We start from the raw sequence: 15,291 nt of genomic DNA on the forward strand, positions 1-15,291 counted from the left end.
AAGCACTGGCTGCAGCTGCCGTACAACCACAAACGCAGGCGTTGCCGAAGCCTCCAATCAAGATTACGCCTGCCGCGCCACATCTTCATAATCTCCGGTCAGTCGTTTATTCTATTCTTGGGACGGTTCTTTTACTATCAACTACATACATAGACTTCTTATTGTTATTTCTTCCGGGCATGAAGCCTCTTTGCTCGAGATCAGTTGTTGTGAATTCTTCAAATTGGTCCTCAATACACTGTATACACTATCGCATGTATACACTTTCGCGCCCGGCATGGAGTTCATCCCTGAGAAACGACGTGTGGTCATCACCGACGAGAATCTAGGCCCCATTGTGAGCATTGTGTCAATTTTACTTCTGATATCAGTCGTTCTCATAGTACTCTCCCGGCTTTGTACTCGGTATTTTCTAAGACGACAGCTTTCGCTGGAAGATGGTCTCGTCTTCGCTGCAGCGGTATGTAGATAGCAACACAAGTTTCTGGTATGCACTGGCTCATTTTGTAGATTCTCAGCACTGGGGAGCTCGTGACAATCCTAGGCCTTGACTCGAACGGCCTTGGATCCCCGATCCAAACATTGTCCAAGGAACAGGTGCTTCGGTTTCAGAAGTACTCATATTCAACCGATGTGCTCTACGTGTTGAACATTGGGCTCACTGAGATATCTATCTTGCGTCTCATCTATAGTCTGACGCCGGTGAAGAACCAGAAGATCGTCGCCTTGATGGCCATTGGATTCACCACTTTATGGACTATAAGTAGTCTGTTTGCCCTACTTTTCCAATGCCATTTACCGCATGTCTGGCAGTTCATTGACAATAGATGTATCAATAAGGCGAGTAACTTCCGCCAGATTGAGTTGTCCCTGATCTAATAAAAGGAAAGGTTTCGTTCTGGATTTCCTATACTGTTGTCCACATCGTCACGGAGCTCGCTGTGATTTTCCTTTCTGTGGTATTGGTCTGGGATTCCAAGCTGTTAAGGGGCGTTAAATTACTGGTCGTATTTCCGTTCACACTTCGCATCCTGTAAGTTTACCCAGCCAAACAAAACACTTTTGAATCGATAGATAGTTGACCGATATACTGCAGTGTGCTTGTCCCCGCCATTGCACAAATCGCATACTTTGCACCTGCAATCAAGTCTCGTAACCCAACATTCGAACTGTGGACTTCCGTCCTCTGCGCACAAATCACACAGACAATTAGCATCACCACAGCATGCTTCATTCAATTAAGGCCCTTTATTACATCGCTCCATTCAGGGCTCTTACACAACAATGATGCGAGGCGACGCATAAGGCAGGACTCTCGAAGTGGCTCGGGTTACCTATCATTAGGCGGCAAAGGGCGCAATTGGAGCGACACTGGCAGGAGTGGCTCAGATGCACCTGCTCTGGCACCTGAAAGCAGGAATGTGTTTGTGGGTGGTAGAGATCCTTGGGGTCAATATGGAAAGGATCTGAATGAGTAAGTTACGAAGCAAGACCTCCTGAGTATGCATAAGATACAGCTGACAGGTAACTAGAAATTCAGATGGCAGCCCCACCAGTGCGCCGGCTGGACGGATATCACAAGTTATTCGGCAGACTACAAGCATTGCTGTCGAATTCTCTGACAGACATAAGCGCTAAGTGCACGATTTCATCTCAGGTGCGAGGCTCATTTTAATTGGATAGTCTTCGGTAATATCCCCATCAATGTAAATATCCTCCAATGTCTATTGGTGGGCAAAGATTGCAACCCCGTTTCCTGCATTTGGTGTCACCCAAGTTCATCTGCCGTTGAGCAAAATTGAACTGCCGTGAACAGATTGGGACGCAGACGGTACTACTGTCATACAATGCCGGCCCCAGCTGAGCCTCAGTATTTTCGGATCGATCGAATGACTGCACAGCAATTGTTGGTTCTCCAAACCAGAACACGAAGTACTGTAGCGATCAGCGATAAGAACTTCCAGGCCCTGGGAATTGGTTGCCACATACCGAGCCTTCTTTGACTATAAGGAAGCACGGGCATATGCACGACGCGGGCATGAACACAAGTAGAATATTGAATGCAGGTGATATATGCTGTTGGTTGGATTTAGCCGAGATAGTAATGATTGGGTACCGCAAACGTAATGGTGGTAAGACGATTAGGACAGCATGGCCATAAGCAGTAGGCTCGATATGGTATTAGATTTGCAAAAAATTAAACAGAAAAAAGACGAATAGAAAGTATGTTCGAGACTAAGGCATTGCATCAAGGCCTCGACGAAACAATGCCAGAGGGCCGAATGATACAAGAGCCTTCCCAAGATGCATTTGCTGTCGCTCCTGCCAATCCATTTAACTGGTCTAAAAAGCGAAAATGGATGGTCGTGGCAACTGTATCCTTCATGATGCTATTGAAGTAAGGTCAGCATCATTCGCAACGGTTCCCATACTGAAATTCTGTCAGCGTAGTTGCCACGATGGCTTGTACACCGGCTATTCCGCTAATACTGGATGAATTCAAGACACAAAATCAATCCTACTACGTCTTGCTTGTTAGCATTTGGGAGCCTGGAGAATGTTTTGGTCCATTTCTCATCGGGCCACTTGCAGATCACTTTGGAAGACTTCCTGTCTGGCATGTCTGCAACGTTGTCTATGTCGGTTGTACTCTTGTGTCTGGATTCAGTTCAAGCATCACCATGTTGCTAATTTTTCGCTTGCTGAATGGCTTTGTTGCTGCACCTCTGACTCTTGGTCCCGCAATAGTGAGTGACATGTTCTCTCCGGAACAAAGAGGCGGCGCTCTTGGACTCGCGCAATTATTACCCATGACCGGGTTGAGCTGGGGCCCAATCATTGCCAGCGCCGTTCTCGGAGGCGGGAGAAGCTGGAGATGGATATTCTGGGTCCTGGCGATCACCGTTGGAGGAGTTGAAGTTTGCTCACTCATTACTATGCCCGAGACACACAAGGATACTGTACGTCGAAGGTATAACAAAGTCGAATCGCTACCGGGTAGACCGAAGTTCAAGCTCGGTATGGTGTTGAGGGCATTCAAGATATGGGTTTTCTACCCTGTTGCATTTATCATCGCGTTTCATTGGGCAACCTTGTGGGGATTTGGATACATCATCTTCACGACTTTGACGGAGGTTTTTGAGAGCCAGTACAACATATTACCAGAAGATTCTGGTCTATACTGCCTAGGCTGGGGTGTGTCATCGAAGTTTGACAAGGAGACCAATAATCTAATTTACACCTTCACAGGACTCGGATATGCGCTCGGCCTATTGCTAGGTGGTATCCTATCTGACTGTTATGTCAAACGAAAGAAAGACTCGCGAGGGTCAACTCAAGCTCAAGACCGTATACCTCCGGCTATACCTAGCGGTCTCCTTGCTGCTTTTGGCCTCTTCCTCTACGGCTGGGCGGTCCAGACAAGAGTTCAATGGATGGCTCCGGTGATGGCTTCAGCTATCCAGAATTTTGGTACCGCCATAGTCTCGATCTCGTGCAAAGCATATCTTGTTGACGCATTTCCGGATTTTGCGGCATTGGCGATCGGGGCTGGATCTATATTGATGTCCTTAAGCGGCGCTCTGGTGCCTTTGGCAGGACCTTCACTGTATACTAGTCTTGGCTTGGGATGGGGCAACTCTCTTCTTGGCTTTATTGCCGTGGTACTGACGCCGCTGCCATTCCTAGTGTTAAAGCTCACCAAGCAGAATAAATCGCAAGGTAGCATAGCTAGACACCTTTAAGATAGATAGATATGTAAAGACATCAAGAGAATTCAAAGTACTATGAACAACTTATTATATTACTTTTACAGGTTATTTGAACCCGTTTCGTCTATACAACAAAACAGTTCTTAGATCAACTTCGGTTAAATAGATAGGCTAAATATAAGGGCTGGGAAAGTGGGGGCAAAGGACATAAAGGTTGCGTTCCCATCCGCTGTCGCTACGTAAAAATCCATATTGACATTTCGCCTTGTGTTCGTGCTGCATCATATCTGCGCCTTATTATCAATTTATTTTCGTGTAGATTACTCCTTGGTACAAGATCAGTCCGTTTCGTCACCGTAATGTCCGAAAACGCCGCAATCAAAGTATCTGAGACGTTGAGATTGAAACTCCTGGATGTAGGACTTCAAATAGGATCAAGCATCGAGACCAATAGTACCCAGTCACAGGCTCTTGTCTCGGTTGCTTGGGCAATCTTATCCGCTGCATATTCTGCGGATAATGAAGCATCCATCGACTTTCTCGGAGATGATCAGCGGGAAGGTGTTGTTCAAATTCAATTCCATGTTGACGATAAACACACGGTGAAGAACGTCTACAACCAAGTTTTGGAGGAATTAGCTGCAAAGAAGGATATAGAGTCTTCATTTCCGATCAGTTCTGACGGCTTGAAACTGTCGGAAGGCTTGGATGATTCCAATGCCGCCGAACACTTGAGAGAAGCAATTTCTGGTCTTCCACAGGTCCTCATCACAGCAAACTTCAACGTAGCAGTTTACGAACTTATTGAGGACTCTATCTATGATCTCGCTCTTATGTTGGACTCTGATGAGGGTGGCTTTCACCTTAGAGCTTGCTCTAAGTCTTCTTTCGCCGAGTCAGAATTGGACCTCATTCTGGCTAGGTGCAGAGACTTGATCATTCAGTTCCAAGGCGCATTATATAAGAAAATCCAAGAGTTGGATCTCTTAACCTCATCGGACAAGAACATTTTGAGTACCTTGAATGAGGATATGCCACCAGCAGAGCACGCTTTTGTTCACGAGCTCGTTGCTCAGCAAGCTAGGTTGACTCCTAACAACGAGGCTATCTGCTCATGGGATGGAAGCCTTACATACAAAGAGCTCGACCAGAAGGCGGTCGGCTTGGCCAAACACCTCATCCAGTGTGGCGTAACTGTTAGGAGTTGGGTCCCTCTGCTGTTTCAAAAGTCAAAGTGGCATATCGTCTCAGTATTGGCGGTAGGACTTCTTGGAACTATGATAGATAGAGAAGAGCTGACAAGTGACTTACAGGTGATGAAAACTGGCGCCGCTTTCGTTTCGTTGGACGTCACGATGCCAATTGGCCGCATTGCGAACATACTGAAGCAGCTTGACAACATACCTCTAGCTTTGACTTCGGCAGACCAACACCAGAAATTTCACGGAATTGTGGACTCAGTCGTTATCTTTGACGAGAAGTTGACAACTATAGATGTTCCAGAGATCATTCTACCAACGCCTGGAGTTGAGAATAGCATTCGGTACGACCAGCCTGTCTATATTATCTTCACATCGGGCTCAACAGGTAGGTTCTCCACCCAACAGATTTTCTGAATCACCCAATGCTGGTACGATTCATAGAAGGTTGTGCTAATTGACTGCATGCTAACTTGCTGTCAGGTATCCCAAAAGGAGCCATGATCGAACACAGCAATCTCACTACCGAAATAAAAGCACTTAACCAAGAACTCAAATCCACTCCTGATGTCCGCTCTTTTCAACTCAACATGTTGAATTTCGACTTCTGCATCTCCGAAATATTCTGCCCGTTGCTCTGTGGAGGCTGCGTCTGTATCCCTTCTGAGTGGTCCCGCTTCAACGACATTCCAGGAGCTATGGAGAGCTTGAATGCAAACTTCATCAGTCTTTCACCAACTCTTCTATCAACAATGTCCGTCATGGATTTTCCAAAGTTGAAAACTATCTTGTTGTCAGGAGAACGGGTATGGAAAGATCTTTCAGATTTGTGGATGGATGCCGGGAAGAGGGTACTGCATATGTACGGGCCAACGGAATGCACAGTCGCGTGCTGCTTTCTGGATACATGTATAAAAGCTCATTACACTGGTCTCATCGGAAATCCTTACGCGAGCAAGTTCTGGATTGTTGATCCCCTCAATAGCGATAAACTGCAATCAATCGGAGCTCCAGGCGAAATCTTAATTGAGGGCCCAACTGTAGGCAGAGGTTATCTCGGAGATCCTGAGAGGACAAAGGAGATTTTCATCGCCCCGCCAGCGTGGTTCTCTAGTATCTGCCAGCGAAGACCCTCTCGTTTCTACAAGACGGGAGACCTTGGTAAATTGACCAAGCATGGAGACTATGAGATCGTCGGCCGCAAAGACAGTCAGATAAAAGTTCGTGGATGGCGAGTCGAAGTTCTGGAGATCGAACATCAAATGCGCTTAGCAAGTGGGTTTGGCGCAGCAATCGAGGTACGCAATCCAACACTGGCTCCTGGGCAGGACCAGCTCGTGGCATTTCTGGAACTCCAGAAAGCTAGGGACCATGAAAGTACCACGGCCGATGTGGATGTGCTATGGGAAGAAATGAAGTCCAACGAAACCAAATTTTCGAAGATGATCGAGCAGGTAGAGAGTAGATTGCGCGACGTCCTACCAACTTACATGATCCCTTCCGCTTACATTCCAATCCGAACTTTTCCAATGACCAACATCTTCAAGTTGAATAGGAGGAAGTTGAAGGAAGTAGCAAACAAGCTGGACATTTCAGCAATTCGAAACTCGATGTCTGGTATACTGGATAAGTGAGCAGGCCACCTTTTCGGTGAAGCAGCCCGGCATCTTTTGACCATGGCGCTATCTCACCAGGATGAAAAGCAATTTATTACTCTTACGGTGTACCCCTGTATCAACCAAATGACGTGTTGAAAATATCCATCATGCTAAAGCATACGACATGCCAGTCGAGTGACCAATGATACTATGATTCGGAGAGAATGCATGCTAGGGTCTCTTGATATATCGAACTTTTCTCTCTGAACAATCTACATCTCATCGCTTATGTTCACCCTCTCACCTCTGCTTCCCGCTTTTGTTGTAGAACCTTCGAACACTCAAGAATCTGCTCTTGCCTCTGATACGGCAAGCGAGACATCTCTTTGAAAGCCTGCAACTTCTCCTTTCCACTCAAAGGGCGAGACATTTTCTCTGCTAACTCTTGCTCCTGAGGATCAAGCAAGTGGATCCGGCTATCTCGTGCTGTGATATTCCACCGCTTCTGGAGGTGGCCTTCAACCACAGTCTTCGGTACAATTGGCTCTGGTACTTCCTGTCCTAGTTCAGCGGCTTGTTCTTTTCGGTGTCTGTACTGAGTCCAAGGGGATGGTTCGGGTCGTAGGGCGGAATAAACCCGTGGGTTTGGGGGGATGATTTTAGGAGTGTCAATTAAAGCGGTTGGTGGGATGGTCCTTGACCTCTGATGTGGGATGTGCGTCCTTTTGGATCGCTTTTTCGGTTTCGTGGGGCTCTGGGGATATAATGGATTATGAAGTTGAGTCCACATTCTTGCATCGTCGGAACGCATTATCCGTTCAATGTAGCAAGCTTTGTTGACGAGATTGTCCAAGTCTATCGGGGGAACTGTTGTTGCGTTTCTTGCATGCCAAAGCTTGTTCATCAATGGGTAGAGAATACTGTATGCTGAAACTTCCAGATATCCAGTGGAGCCTGCACTGTGTAGATCTGAGGCCACATTGATCGTCCACGCGCTTCCACCGGAAGTAAGACTGCTCGATATTATGCTGAGGATCGAATCATGCAAGTCCGAATCCTGCGTCCTAGAATAAGCAAACTGAAGGAAATAGTCCCGTATATATGTACGTTGATCTATCATGGGCGGATCTCTCCAGCGATGATTCCAGAGTTTTCTTACCGAAAGCGGGTGATAGACAGACTTTTGTGGTTCTATACGACAGGCCACTATATTACGCGAGATAGCCAATCGTAATGGCATGACATCTGGATCCATGTACTGAAGAAGTAGATATATACCAAGCAAATTGATACTGTTTTGGCCATCCAATTCCTCAGTTGTGGGATAGAAAAAGTCGAACAGCAGAACCAAGTGTTGCCTAGGACAATGACTCGCAACAGACATGAGAAAAGACTCTGGGTATGATAATCCCAATTGAGAACAACGTGTACTTGTAGCAGCCGTGATGGATTTCATCTCTGCTTGAGCGGATTCGTATAGCGCTGGGTCATGCCAATAGTTTCCAAGGATATTCCTCGCTTCAGGAAGGTATATGCTGTGGAACTGATTCGTGATATCATCCATGTTTCTCCCATAAGACAGCATTCGCAGCATGCTATAAATCGCGGGTGAGGTTTGCTGTTGCGTGCGTGAAAGTGGCTTAGCCCGCATCTCGCAGAGACAAGAAGCTAAGAGGGCGAGATCGACATTAAAAGATGTCCCGGCAGTCAGAGAGATCAGTTGAGCCCACACTAAATCGGTTTGCAGAAACTCAACTACCGTTCTGTGAAGAAAGCCCACGATATTTGCACCCTTGCCTTCACCAAAGGAGAGTGGCGAATCGTGAACCTCAATCAATCCACGACATCGACTCCGCATTCGTCCTTCGATAGCCTCACATCGCCAGTCTTCCTCTTCCGGTGAAAGCTTGCTGCCAACTTGAGACTTAACCAACTTTGCGTAGTTTTCTTCTTCGGCAAAAGATAGCTGTAGTACAGTCATTGGATACTCTCCGTGTGTCTCTGAGCTGCGGAGAACTAGTTGAAGGAGTTTGGATCCTTGGTGTCGATGTCGTGGGCTCATGGATCCTAACATGTGAGCATAAAGACTCTCGAGTGTAGGTGGAAGTTCGTCTATCCTCTGCTGCAGATCCTCGATTGTATCGTAATCTTGCAGACCTTCACGAATACTCCTAACAACAAGTATGACCCAGAGGAGGACTCCTGCAGCTTTGGATGTGATGCTCTTGAACAAGTGATCGGTCGCTCCTTTTGTTGATCGCTCTAGTCTTTGTAGCAGTGGATCTTGGCCTAGTTGATCTTCTATATAGAGTTTGACATCCGAATAAGTCAGGTCTTGCAAGCGTAAGGTGGGGCAGCTTGAGAATGCTTGCACGCAAGCGGGAATAGGTCGACTCGACAATAGCACTTTCACAGACTCCGACGCCGTGGCTTGAGACAGTAGATCGCAGATGTCATTGTGGTCTCCGTCGTATTCATCAATCCCATCAATAATGAAGCATGTCTTCAGTCCTTGAGATGCGGAGGTGATGAATGTCGAGAAAGCGCGCTTCAACTCGCTAGATGACAACTCGATGTAACCAGAGGTTTCCTTCGTCAGGATTGAACGACAGACTTCGGGGAATAAAACCGGAATAAGATCTTCCCTGCGACCAAGTACTTCGAGAAGTAAAGAGCGAAGCAAACCCATCTGAGACTTTTGAATGGGGGTTCCCGCGTACCAGAAGAAGAAAGATCCAACGATAAGATCCGAGGATCCAGCCCACTGTCTTAGAGACTGCATGGTCCTAATGTCTTCTCGTATATACTTCATCAATGTAGACTTCCCCGAGCCAGCTTTGCCATTAACCCAGTAGCATCCTTTGCCAGACCTCAACCATCTGACTAGGCTGTCTGCCTCTTTCTCTGAAGGCATAGAGTCTTGATAGATCCATTGGAACGTCTTTTTGTGAGCTGGCGAAATAGCAGCCCGTCTATCTGCGATGCTGCGAAAATGCAAAGCATCTAAGATCTGCCTCGAAAACCCATTGAATTCGGTCGTTTGAAGTTCTGGAGCTGAAGATTCGGAGTAGCTAGTCATACCGTGTTTGTACGTGGTAGCTGTGTGTACGATCTTGTCCGTCGAGAAATTTGTTGAGAGTCTCGGAGCATTGTCTGCTGTGATGGCGCGGGAGTCACCGCCACGAGTCGTCAGAATCGCTGTTATTATCTCAGAGTGCTTTCTATCAGCGTCTGCACTAGCTTGTTCCCTTCGAAAACTTTCGTTTCTCTGATGAGCTTCAAGCTTTGAGCTCATAGACCCAAGATTGATCGATACTACCTCAACAATTTCTTTGTTGCTTTCAGCTAGTTGGTCAAGCCTTTCACTCTGCGTTGCATAGTAAGAATTAAGAAGTAATAACACTCGGAGAGTGAGCTGTCCTCGATAGTCGGTAAGCTTCTTTGCCAATTCGTCGATTCGCTCTTGCTTCCACATTGTTCTCAATGCAGTCTTGATATTTGTCCATTTGTCTGTCTTGTGGCTATTGATCGTGATCTTTTGCAAGCAGGTGGCCAATTCCTTAGCAATTTCATTGCATTGGTCTGTGAGATCGAGAAGTGCCTTCGCAGGTAGAAATTGTCAGCAATGATCAGGCTGCGCACGTGAAAATGATCGAAGACCGACCTGTGCTTCTCTTGTGAGCGGTAGATTTTGTGTCGTTACAGCCAGAAGTTGCCGTTTTAACGACGAATTGATTTCGATGAGATCATTGTTGAGCCCGGAGATATGTTTGACAGTGACGGATGAACCATTGTCCGCGATTTCCTTCGTATGACAGATGATCTTGGTGCCGAAGTCTAGGAATTGAGCAACTGATGCTGCAATACTCAAGGCTGACAGGGGGTCCATCGTCAAGGTAGTTTGTTGTGTTCAAGAAGGGTAATTGCAGTCTTCTTTGATTAAAGAGGTTCCTGACGGAGCCTTGCGAGGCTTAGATGGTCCACGATGCGCGCGGCTCTGCAATCATGTGTGTCGGGTGACAATTGGATAGGCATGCAGAGGGGCGGTGCACGGGCTGAAGTGCAACGTGGGGTGGGAAGACAGGGGTGCCATTTGCGCATCTGTGGCTGAGCTCTCTGGTACTCCTTGTCCCAATTGACAAATGAACATAAAGCTTATGAAGAAATTAGACGTCAGAAAGATGAGGTGTAGATGTAGAAGCATCTTTACCAAAGTAATTGTTCTTATCAAAAAGTTACAGATACTTGCTGAAAAGGAGCCAGAGTGAAGAAGAAAGCAGCATCTTACTAACCAGATTACTCTAAACATCGAGTTAAATAGGGAAACTATTATCAATGCAAGGAAAATCACGAATCTCTATGATGCATCAGAATTGGAACGTCAAGTGATATTATATCTTGTACTTATCAACATATATGTTGAATGTTTGCGACTCTCTTCACTACTTTACAAGATTGCCATAACCCCAACACCAGCAGCCAATAGCCCCCCAACAACTCCCACGCCTCTAGTCGCGGCCACATTGGTACTCTGGCTTGTACTGCCAGAACTTGTCGTAGAAACCGCACTCGCACTTCCTGTCCCCGAATCAGGAGGAATGCTCGTCGGTGTGTAAATATTTCCCTCTGTATTCGTCCAGCTAGTCAATCTCGCAGTTGCACTTCCTGTAATACTGCCTGGGGTGGCACTCGCAGTTTCCGTAAAGTAGTTGCTGACAGCCGTCATATTCGGGAACTTATCATGCCCCGGAGTCAACGGCGGGCTTAAACTCGCACTGGTGATGTTGGCAACACCAATAAGATTGGTGTAGGGTTGAAAAGGCGGGGTTGGAGCACATTCGGCTACACTGCGAGAAGATAGGTTGCCAGCAGCTTCTTGAGGTGTAATCAATTGGTATCCGTGAGCAAACAAGCAGTCATCGCAGCCAGCGGTGACTTCGAAGAATGAGCCATGGCACAGGCATTCTTGTTCGGCGAGGAAATCGTCCACGGTGGTTCCGTTGGCGATGCAGATAGCTCGAAGATACAATGCCTGTTCGCATGGAAAGGGAGAAAAGGCGAGTGAAGGGATCATCTCGTTGATTGAAAGTTTCAGTGCTATTGTCCTGGATTGATTGGTGTAAAGCGGGTAGCACATGGAATCAAGGTATATTCCGACGGGATCGTTGATCTCGCGATTGTGGAGTGAAGCGAGACAAAGCGAGAGGGATGCGCCAAGCCCAAGCGCAACGTTGAGAGCGTGCATAACGAACAACGAAATGAATTTTTGCTAGGTAAAGAGACCGTTTTGCGAATTGTTTGAGACCGACATCGAAGGGTAATTGCTGAGGGTTATGTACCTAGATATCCTGGAAGCCTTGCTGTGCCGCAATCTTAGATGCGCGATCTTCTTCGTATCCCAAGACTCTGCCAAGGAACTTGCAACATAGAGACGAATCGGAAAAATCGTTTCCCCGCACTTGCTTCTTAGGTTAGGCTCCGCCACTTGCCATTCATTCCTCTTCTGTTTGCAACACATTCAAAATTATTCACGTAAGTTACATCACAGAGCTGTCAATCGTTGAGATGCGATCTTTCGATCGCTCGCTTAGCTGTGCCACGAAAAAGGGGCGCAGTAAGTAAACTTCTTGACTCGGCTGATGTCATGTGAAGGGCTAATCCCGACTCATTCACACTTACCTAATTTCCTACTACTCCTTACCGTTTGTCTCCTCCACCATTCAACCAACCCAATTCATCACCAACAAATGAGAAAGAAGAGCCGTGTTCATCAAGCATTATGAAACTAATTGTAGCTGGCTCAACGGGCTTCGTCGGTAAAGAAGTCATTCGTCAAGCCCTCCGTTATCCGACCATCACGTCCGTGGTCGCCCTCGCACGCCGCACGATCACAGTTCCAGAGGATGCTGGTATTGATACCTCCAAGCTGAAATGCGTCGTCTGTGATGATTTTGAGAATTATTCTGAAGATGTCAAGAAGGAGCTCGTTGGTGCTGATGCTTGTATCTGGTAGGGTCGATCGTTTTCATGGCCCTTCATCGTCTGACTTGTTGGTTACAATAGGCTTGTTGCGATCACTCCCGCCAAGCTCAACACGATGCCATTTGCTGAAGTAGAGAAAATATGTCTCGATTATACCGTGAAGGGTATTGAAACGATGTCTCCAATAGCATCCAAGCCTTTCCGGTTCATTTATGTCAGTGGAGTCAACGCCGAGAGAGACCAAAATAAGAAGCCTTTTCTCATGGGCAACTACTCTTTGATGCGCGTAAGCTTGATTCGTTGCTCCTTTCTGAGTTGTTGATTGATGACATTTACAATATAGGGGAAAACAGAGAGTCTCGTGCTCGAGTATGCCAAGGAGTCTAGCGGTGCGGTGGAGGCGTGTGTCGCGAAACCTGGGCTGATCGATGCACCTGGACATTCAAACTTTGTGCAAGGGATTATGAAGTCGGTGTTGTGTGCTGTAGTTGGGCTTCCTAGAGTTGAGTTGAATCAGATTGCCAGTACATTGATACAGCAGGCAGTCACTGGCATTGAGAAGGAAACACTGTTGAACGAGGATCTAGTGAGGATTGGGTCTAAGGTCCTAGAAGAGCGGGGTCTTTCATCATAAAATCCCTTCCATATATGTCTGGGACAAGTCATGAAGCTTGCATTTCCTCCCACACTACCCCCACTGACCAACACCAACAATGTATACATGTCTCAGTCGATTCCGCGTGAGGCTCGACAACGCTAGACCAAAAATAAGGCAGTCCCAAGTTGACTCGTGGATGTCTATGGACCGGAAGCCGAGTGAACTGTGATGTGCAATATATGCATCATCTATGCATGCAGGAAGCATTACTCTTTGGTCAGGCGTCTCTACCCACCCTCATGCCAGGATCGCCCTGTCTGGATGACCACACCTCAGAATGGAGGATGGATGGGAGCCTCGTTGAGCCTCATCTCCCTCACGCCTCAAATCGGTCGTCTTTCTGGGGTCGATAGCACGACACGGAGACACAATATCTTCGCGGTACTTCACGACGTTGCACAGCTAGCTACACAAAATGAACCTCCAAAGTTCAGAGAAAGTTCATGTTTACGTCCCTGGGCTCGGCTCACAGCTCTACTTCGATCCGGCGACCAACTTCTTGGGCAAGGGTACCGCTGGTGAGGTTTTCCTTGCGAAAACTGAACAGGTGGGTATGAACTCGAGGGGAACTCAAGGGGAAGCACGATTGAATCGATAGTGGGGCTGAGCACGCTTTTACTGCAGATAAATATGATGGCAGAGGCGAAGACGTGGATGAAGAGAGTCTTACGTTGTAGTCTACAGAATGGTGGTCTTGCAATCACGAGGGTAACGAAATTTTGGTCGGATTTGGAGAAGTTGGACAGAGAAAAGGCAGATGGGATTTCAGATCTGTACGAAGAAATGGGCAGTGAGATCTGTACTCAGGTTGGGCCCGGGTCTTGCTCTATTGAGGAAATGGCAAAGTGGAGTGATAGACACCGTAGATAAAAATATGTCGTCGGGACAACTCTTTTTCCACCCACGCGCTGGTCTCTAATACGGAGAAAAGACTTTTCTTCTACAACGGATCAGGCAATTTAATATTGGTATTTAACATTGGTACCATGTAGCTTAGAGTGGAATGTTTCAGTACACTAACGTTGATGTTGGCATTTGCAAAGAAGTGAATCTCAATTTACCAGCAAACTACAAATTCACCCATCTCCACAACAAAGTGAATCTCCATCCAGCAACCCCAGATCCCCATTCACCATTTACAAAACAAAACACCCGAAAAGAAGATATATAACCCCCAACCCCTCCCCTTCTGTTATTTATTTAGTTATCGTCAAATTTTCGTTTATTACCAATTCTCCATTTACTGTCACAACTCCACTTACCGTCAACTCTCCACCTACTGTCATCAGACCAACCCCCTCAACATCCACACTCCAACCTTCCATTCTCAACCCAACCTTCCAACCCTTCCAAACCATCCAAACCCTCCATTCCATTCATACACACCCGCTCCCCGCTCCCCGTCCCCCCACCACCCGGGTCGGAGCCAAGCCAAGCCAAGCCACCAACATGAATTTTCGAGGAACACTCTCGCTGCTGTTTAACGAAGAGCGAGCGAGCGAGCGGCCGCGGGTGGCTGTTTTTATACCTCCCTCACCCCTCACTCCTCACTCCTCACTCCTACGTTCTACTTTCTGCCTCACAGCCTTGTCTTTCTTTCTTTCTTTCCTTGTTTTTTTGGGGGGGGGGTAGGTGAATGATTCGTGAATTGTTCACTTAGTACACGACAGATGGGGTGATGCACCTTTGCCTCCCTTCCCCTGAGCCATGCATGGCACTCCTCGACAAATCGGTGCCTGCCCCCCCCCCCCCCCCCCCCCCCCCCCCTTTCCTCCTTTTTTTTATTTGTGGGATTCTTCTCGTGATGTGAAGGGATAGGACTTAGTTTTGTTTTTCTTTGGTGGGGAAACGAGAATGAGATCCTTCTTCACCAGGGCTTCGAATCGAGGATTTTTGGAATCAGTGGCCGAGTTTTTTGGGCCAGGAGATGATGGCTGGGCTGGTGATTAGGAGGTGGGGTTCGTGGTTAGATGGATGGATGGATGGATGGATGGATGGCTTGGTGGGAGGATTGATGTTGTTGTTAGGGTGTGTTTGGTTGGTAAGTTGTTTTTTTGTTGTTAATTTGTATTTTGCTATTAAAGTGTATATTGTTGTTAAGTTGTATCTTGCTTATTCAGAGATGCAGTGATCGATATTGAGAA

General features: G+C 47.0%; 6 protein-coding genes across 6 annotated transcripts; 4 read left to right on the top strand and 2 right to left on the bottom strand.

Annotated features, from left to right (window-relative positions):
• The first annotated feature begins 125 nt into the window (after positions 1–125).
• On the top strand, positions 126–1,743 carry LY89DRAFT_158151 (uncharacterized protein). Its single transcript, XM_018205471.1, has 5 exons — positions 126–460; positions 511–840; positions 891–1,033; positions 1,097–1,474; positions 1,533–1,743. Exons 1-5 carry the CDS (start codon positions 278–280, stop codon positions 1,636–1,638), a joined length of 1,140 nt encoding a protein of 379 aa, XP_018067767.1. The 5' UTR covers positions 126–277; the 3' UTR covers positions 1,639–1,743.
• A 66-nt stretch (positions 1,744–1,809) lies between these two features.
• LY89DRAFT_754152 (MFS general substrate transporter) lies at positions 1,810–3,791 on the top strand. The gene is made up of 2 exons (XM_018221308.1): positions 1,810–2,398; positions 2,447–3,791. The coding sequence occupies exons 1-2, from the start codon at positions 2,226–2,228 to the stop codon at positions 3,741–3,743; spliced, it is 1,470 nt and encodes a 489-aa protein (XP_018067768.1). The 5' UTR covers positions 1,810–2,225; the 3' UTR covers positions 3,744–3,791.
• Positions 3,792–4,543: 752 nt separating this feature from the next.
• Positions 4,544–6,543, top strand: LY89DRAFT_651608 (acetyl-CoA synthetase-like protein; the record flags this gene model as incomplete). The annotated part of the gene is made up of 3 exons (XM_018212172.1): positions 4,544–4,969; positions 5,024–5,297; positions 5,393–6,543. The coding sequence occupies 3 exons, from the start codon at positions 4,544–4,546 to the stop codon at positions 6,541–6,543; spliced, it is 1,851 nt and encodes a 616-aa protein (XP_018067769.1).
• A 94-nt stretch (positions 6,544–6,637) lies between these two features.
• LY89DRAFT_651612 (uncharacterized protein) lies at positions 6,638–10,436 on the bottom strand. Its single transcript, XM_018212173.1, has 2 exons — positions 10,172–10,436; positions 6,638–10,108 (listed from the first exon to the last, which is right to left on the bottom strand). Exons 1-2 carry the CDS (start codon positions 10,394–10,396, stop codon positions 6,800–6,802), a joined length of 3,534 nt encoding a protein of 1,177 aa, XP_018067770.1. The 5' UTR covers positions 10,397–10,436; the 3' UTR covers positions 6,638–6,799.
• A 450-nt stretch (positions 10,437–10,886) lies between these two features.
• Positions 10,887–11,843, bottom strand: LY89DRAFT_687534 (uncharacterized protein). Its single transcript, XM_018215520.1, has one exon. It carries the CDS (start codon positions 11,750–11,752, stop codon positions 10,955–10,957), a length of 798 nt encoding a protein of 265 aa, XP_018067771.1. The 5' UTR covers positions 11,753–11,843; the 3' UTR covers positions 10,887–10,954.
• A 443-nt stretch (positions 11,844–12,286) lies between these two features.
• On the top strand, positions 12,287–13,123 carry LY89DRAFT_591457 (putative nucleoside-diphosphate-sugar epimerase; the record flags this gene model as incomplete). The annotated part of the gene is made up of 3 exons (XM_018209656.1): positions 12,287–12,516; positions 12,571–12,775; positions 12,833–13,123. The coding sequence occupies 3 exons, from the start codon at positions 12,287–12,289 to the stop codon at positions 13,121–13,123; spliced, it is 726 nt and encodes a 241-aa protein (XP_018067772.1).
• Positions 13,124–15,291: the final 2,168 nt, after the last annotated feature.

Source organism: Mollisia scopiformis, assembly GCF_001500285.1.
Source record: "Mollisia scopiformis unplaced genomic scaffold LY89scaffold_19, whole genome shotgun sequence".
Classification (NCBI taxonomy): Eukaryota; Fungi; Ascomycota; class Leotiomycetes; order Helotiales; family Mollisiaceae; genus Mollisia; species Mollisia scopiformis.

Excerpts from the sequence above, each read along its gene's own strand:
- LY89DRAFT_158151 (XM_018205471.1), top strand. The coding sequence starts at position 278 with ATGGAGTTCATCCCTGAGAAACGACGTGTGGTCATCACCGACGAGAAT. Across the intron at positions 461-510 it reads GTCTCGTCTTCGCTGCAGCG|ATTCTCAGCACTGGGGAGCT; the intron begins GTATGTAGATAG and ends CTCATTTTGTAG. Across the intron at positions 841-890 it reads ACAATAGATGTATCAATAAG|GTTTCGTTCTGGATTTCCTA; the intron begins GCGAGTAACTTC and ends ATAAAAGGAAAG.
- LY89DRAFT_754152 (XM_018221308.1), top strand. The coding sequence starts at position 2,226 with ATGTTCGAGACTAAGGCATTGCATCAAGGCCTCGACGAAACAATGCCA. Across the intron at positions 2,399-2,446 it reads TCCTTCATGATGCTATTGAA|CGTAGTTGCCACGATGGCTT; the intron begins GTAAGGTCAGCA and ends AAATTCTGTCAG.
- LY89DRAFT_651612 (XM_018212173.1), bottom strand. The coding sequence starts at position 10,396 with ATGGACCCCCTGTCAGCCTTGAGTATTGCAGCATCAGTTGCTCAATTC. Across the intron at positions 10,109-10,171 it reads CGCTCACAAGAGAAGCACAG|GCACTTCTCGATCTCACAGA; the intron begins GTCGGTCTTCGA and ends CTACCTGCGAAG.
- LY89DRAFT_687534 (XM_018215520.1), bottom strand. The coding sequence starts at position 11,752 with ATGCACGCTCTCAACGTTGCGCTTGGGCTTGGCGCATCCCTCTCGCTT.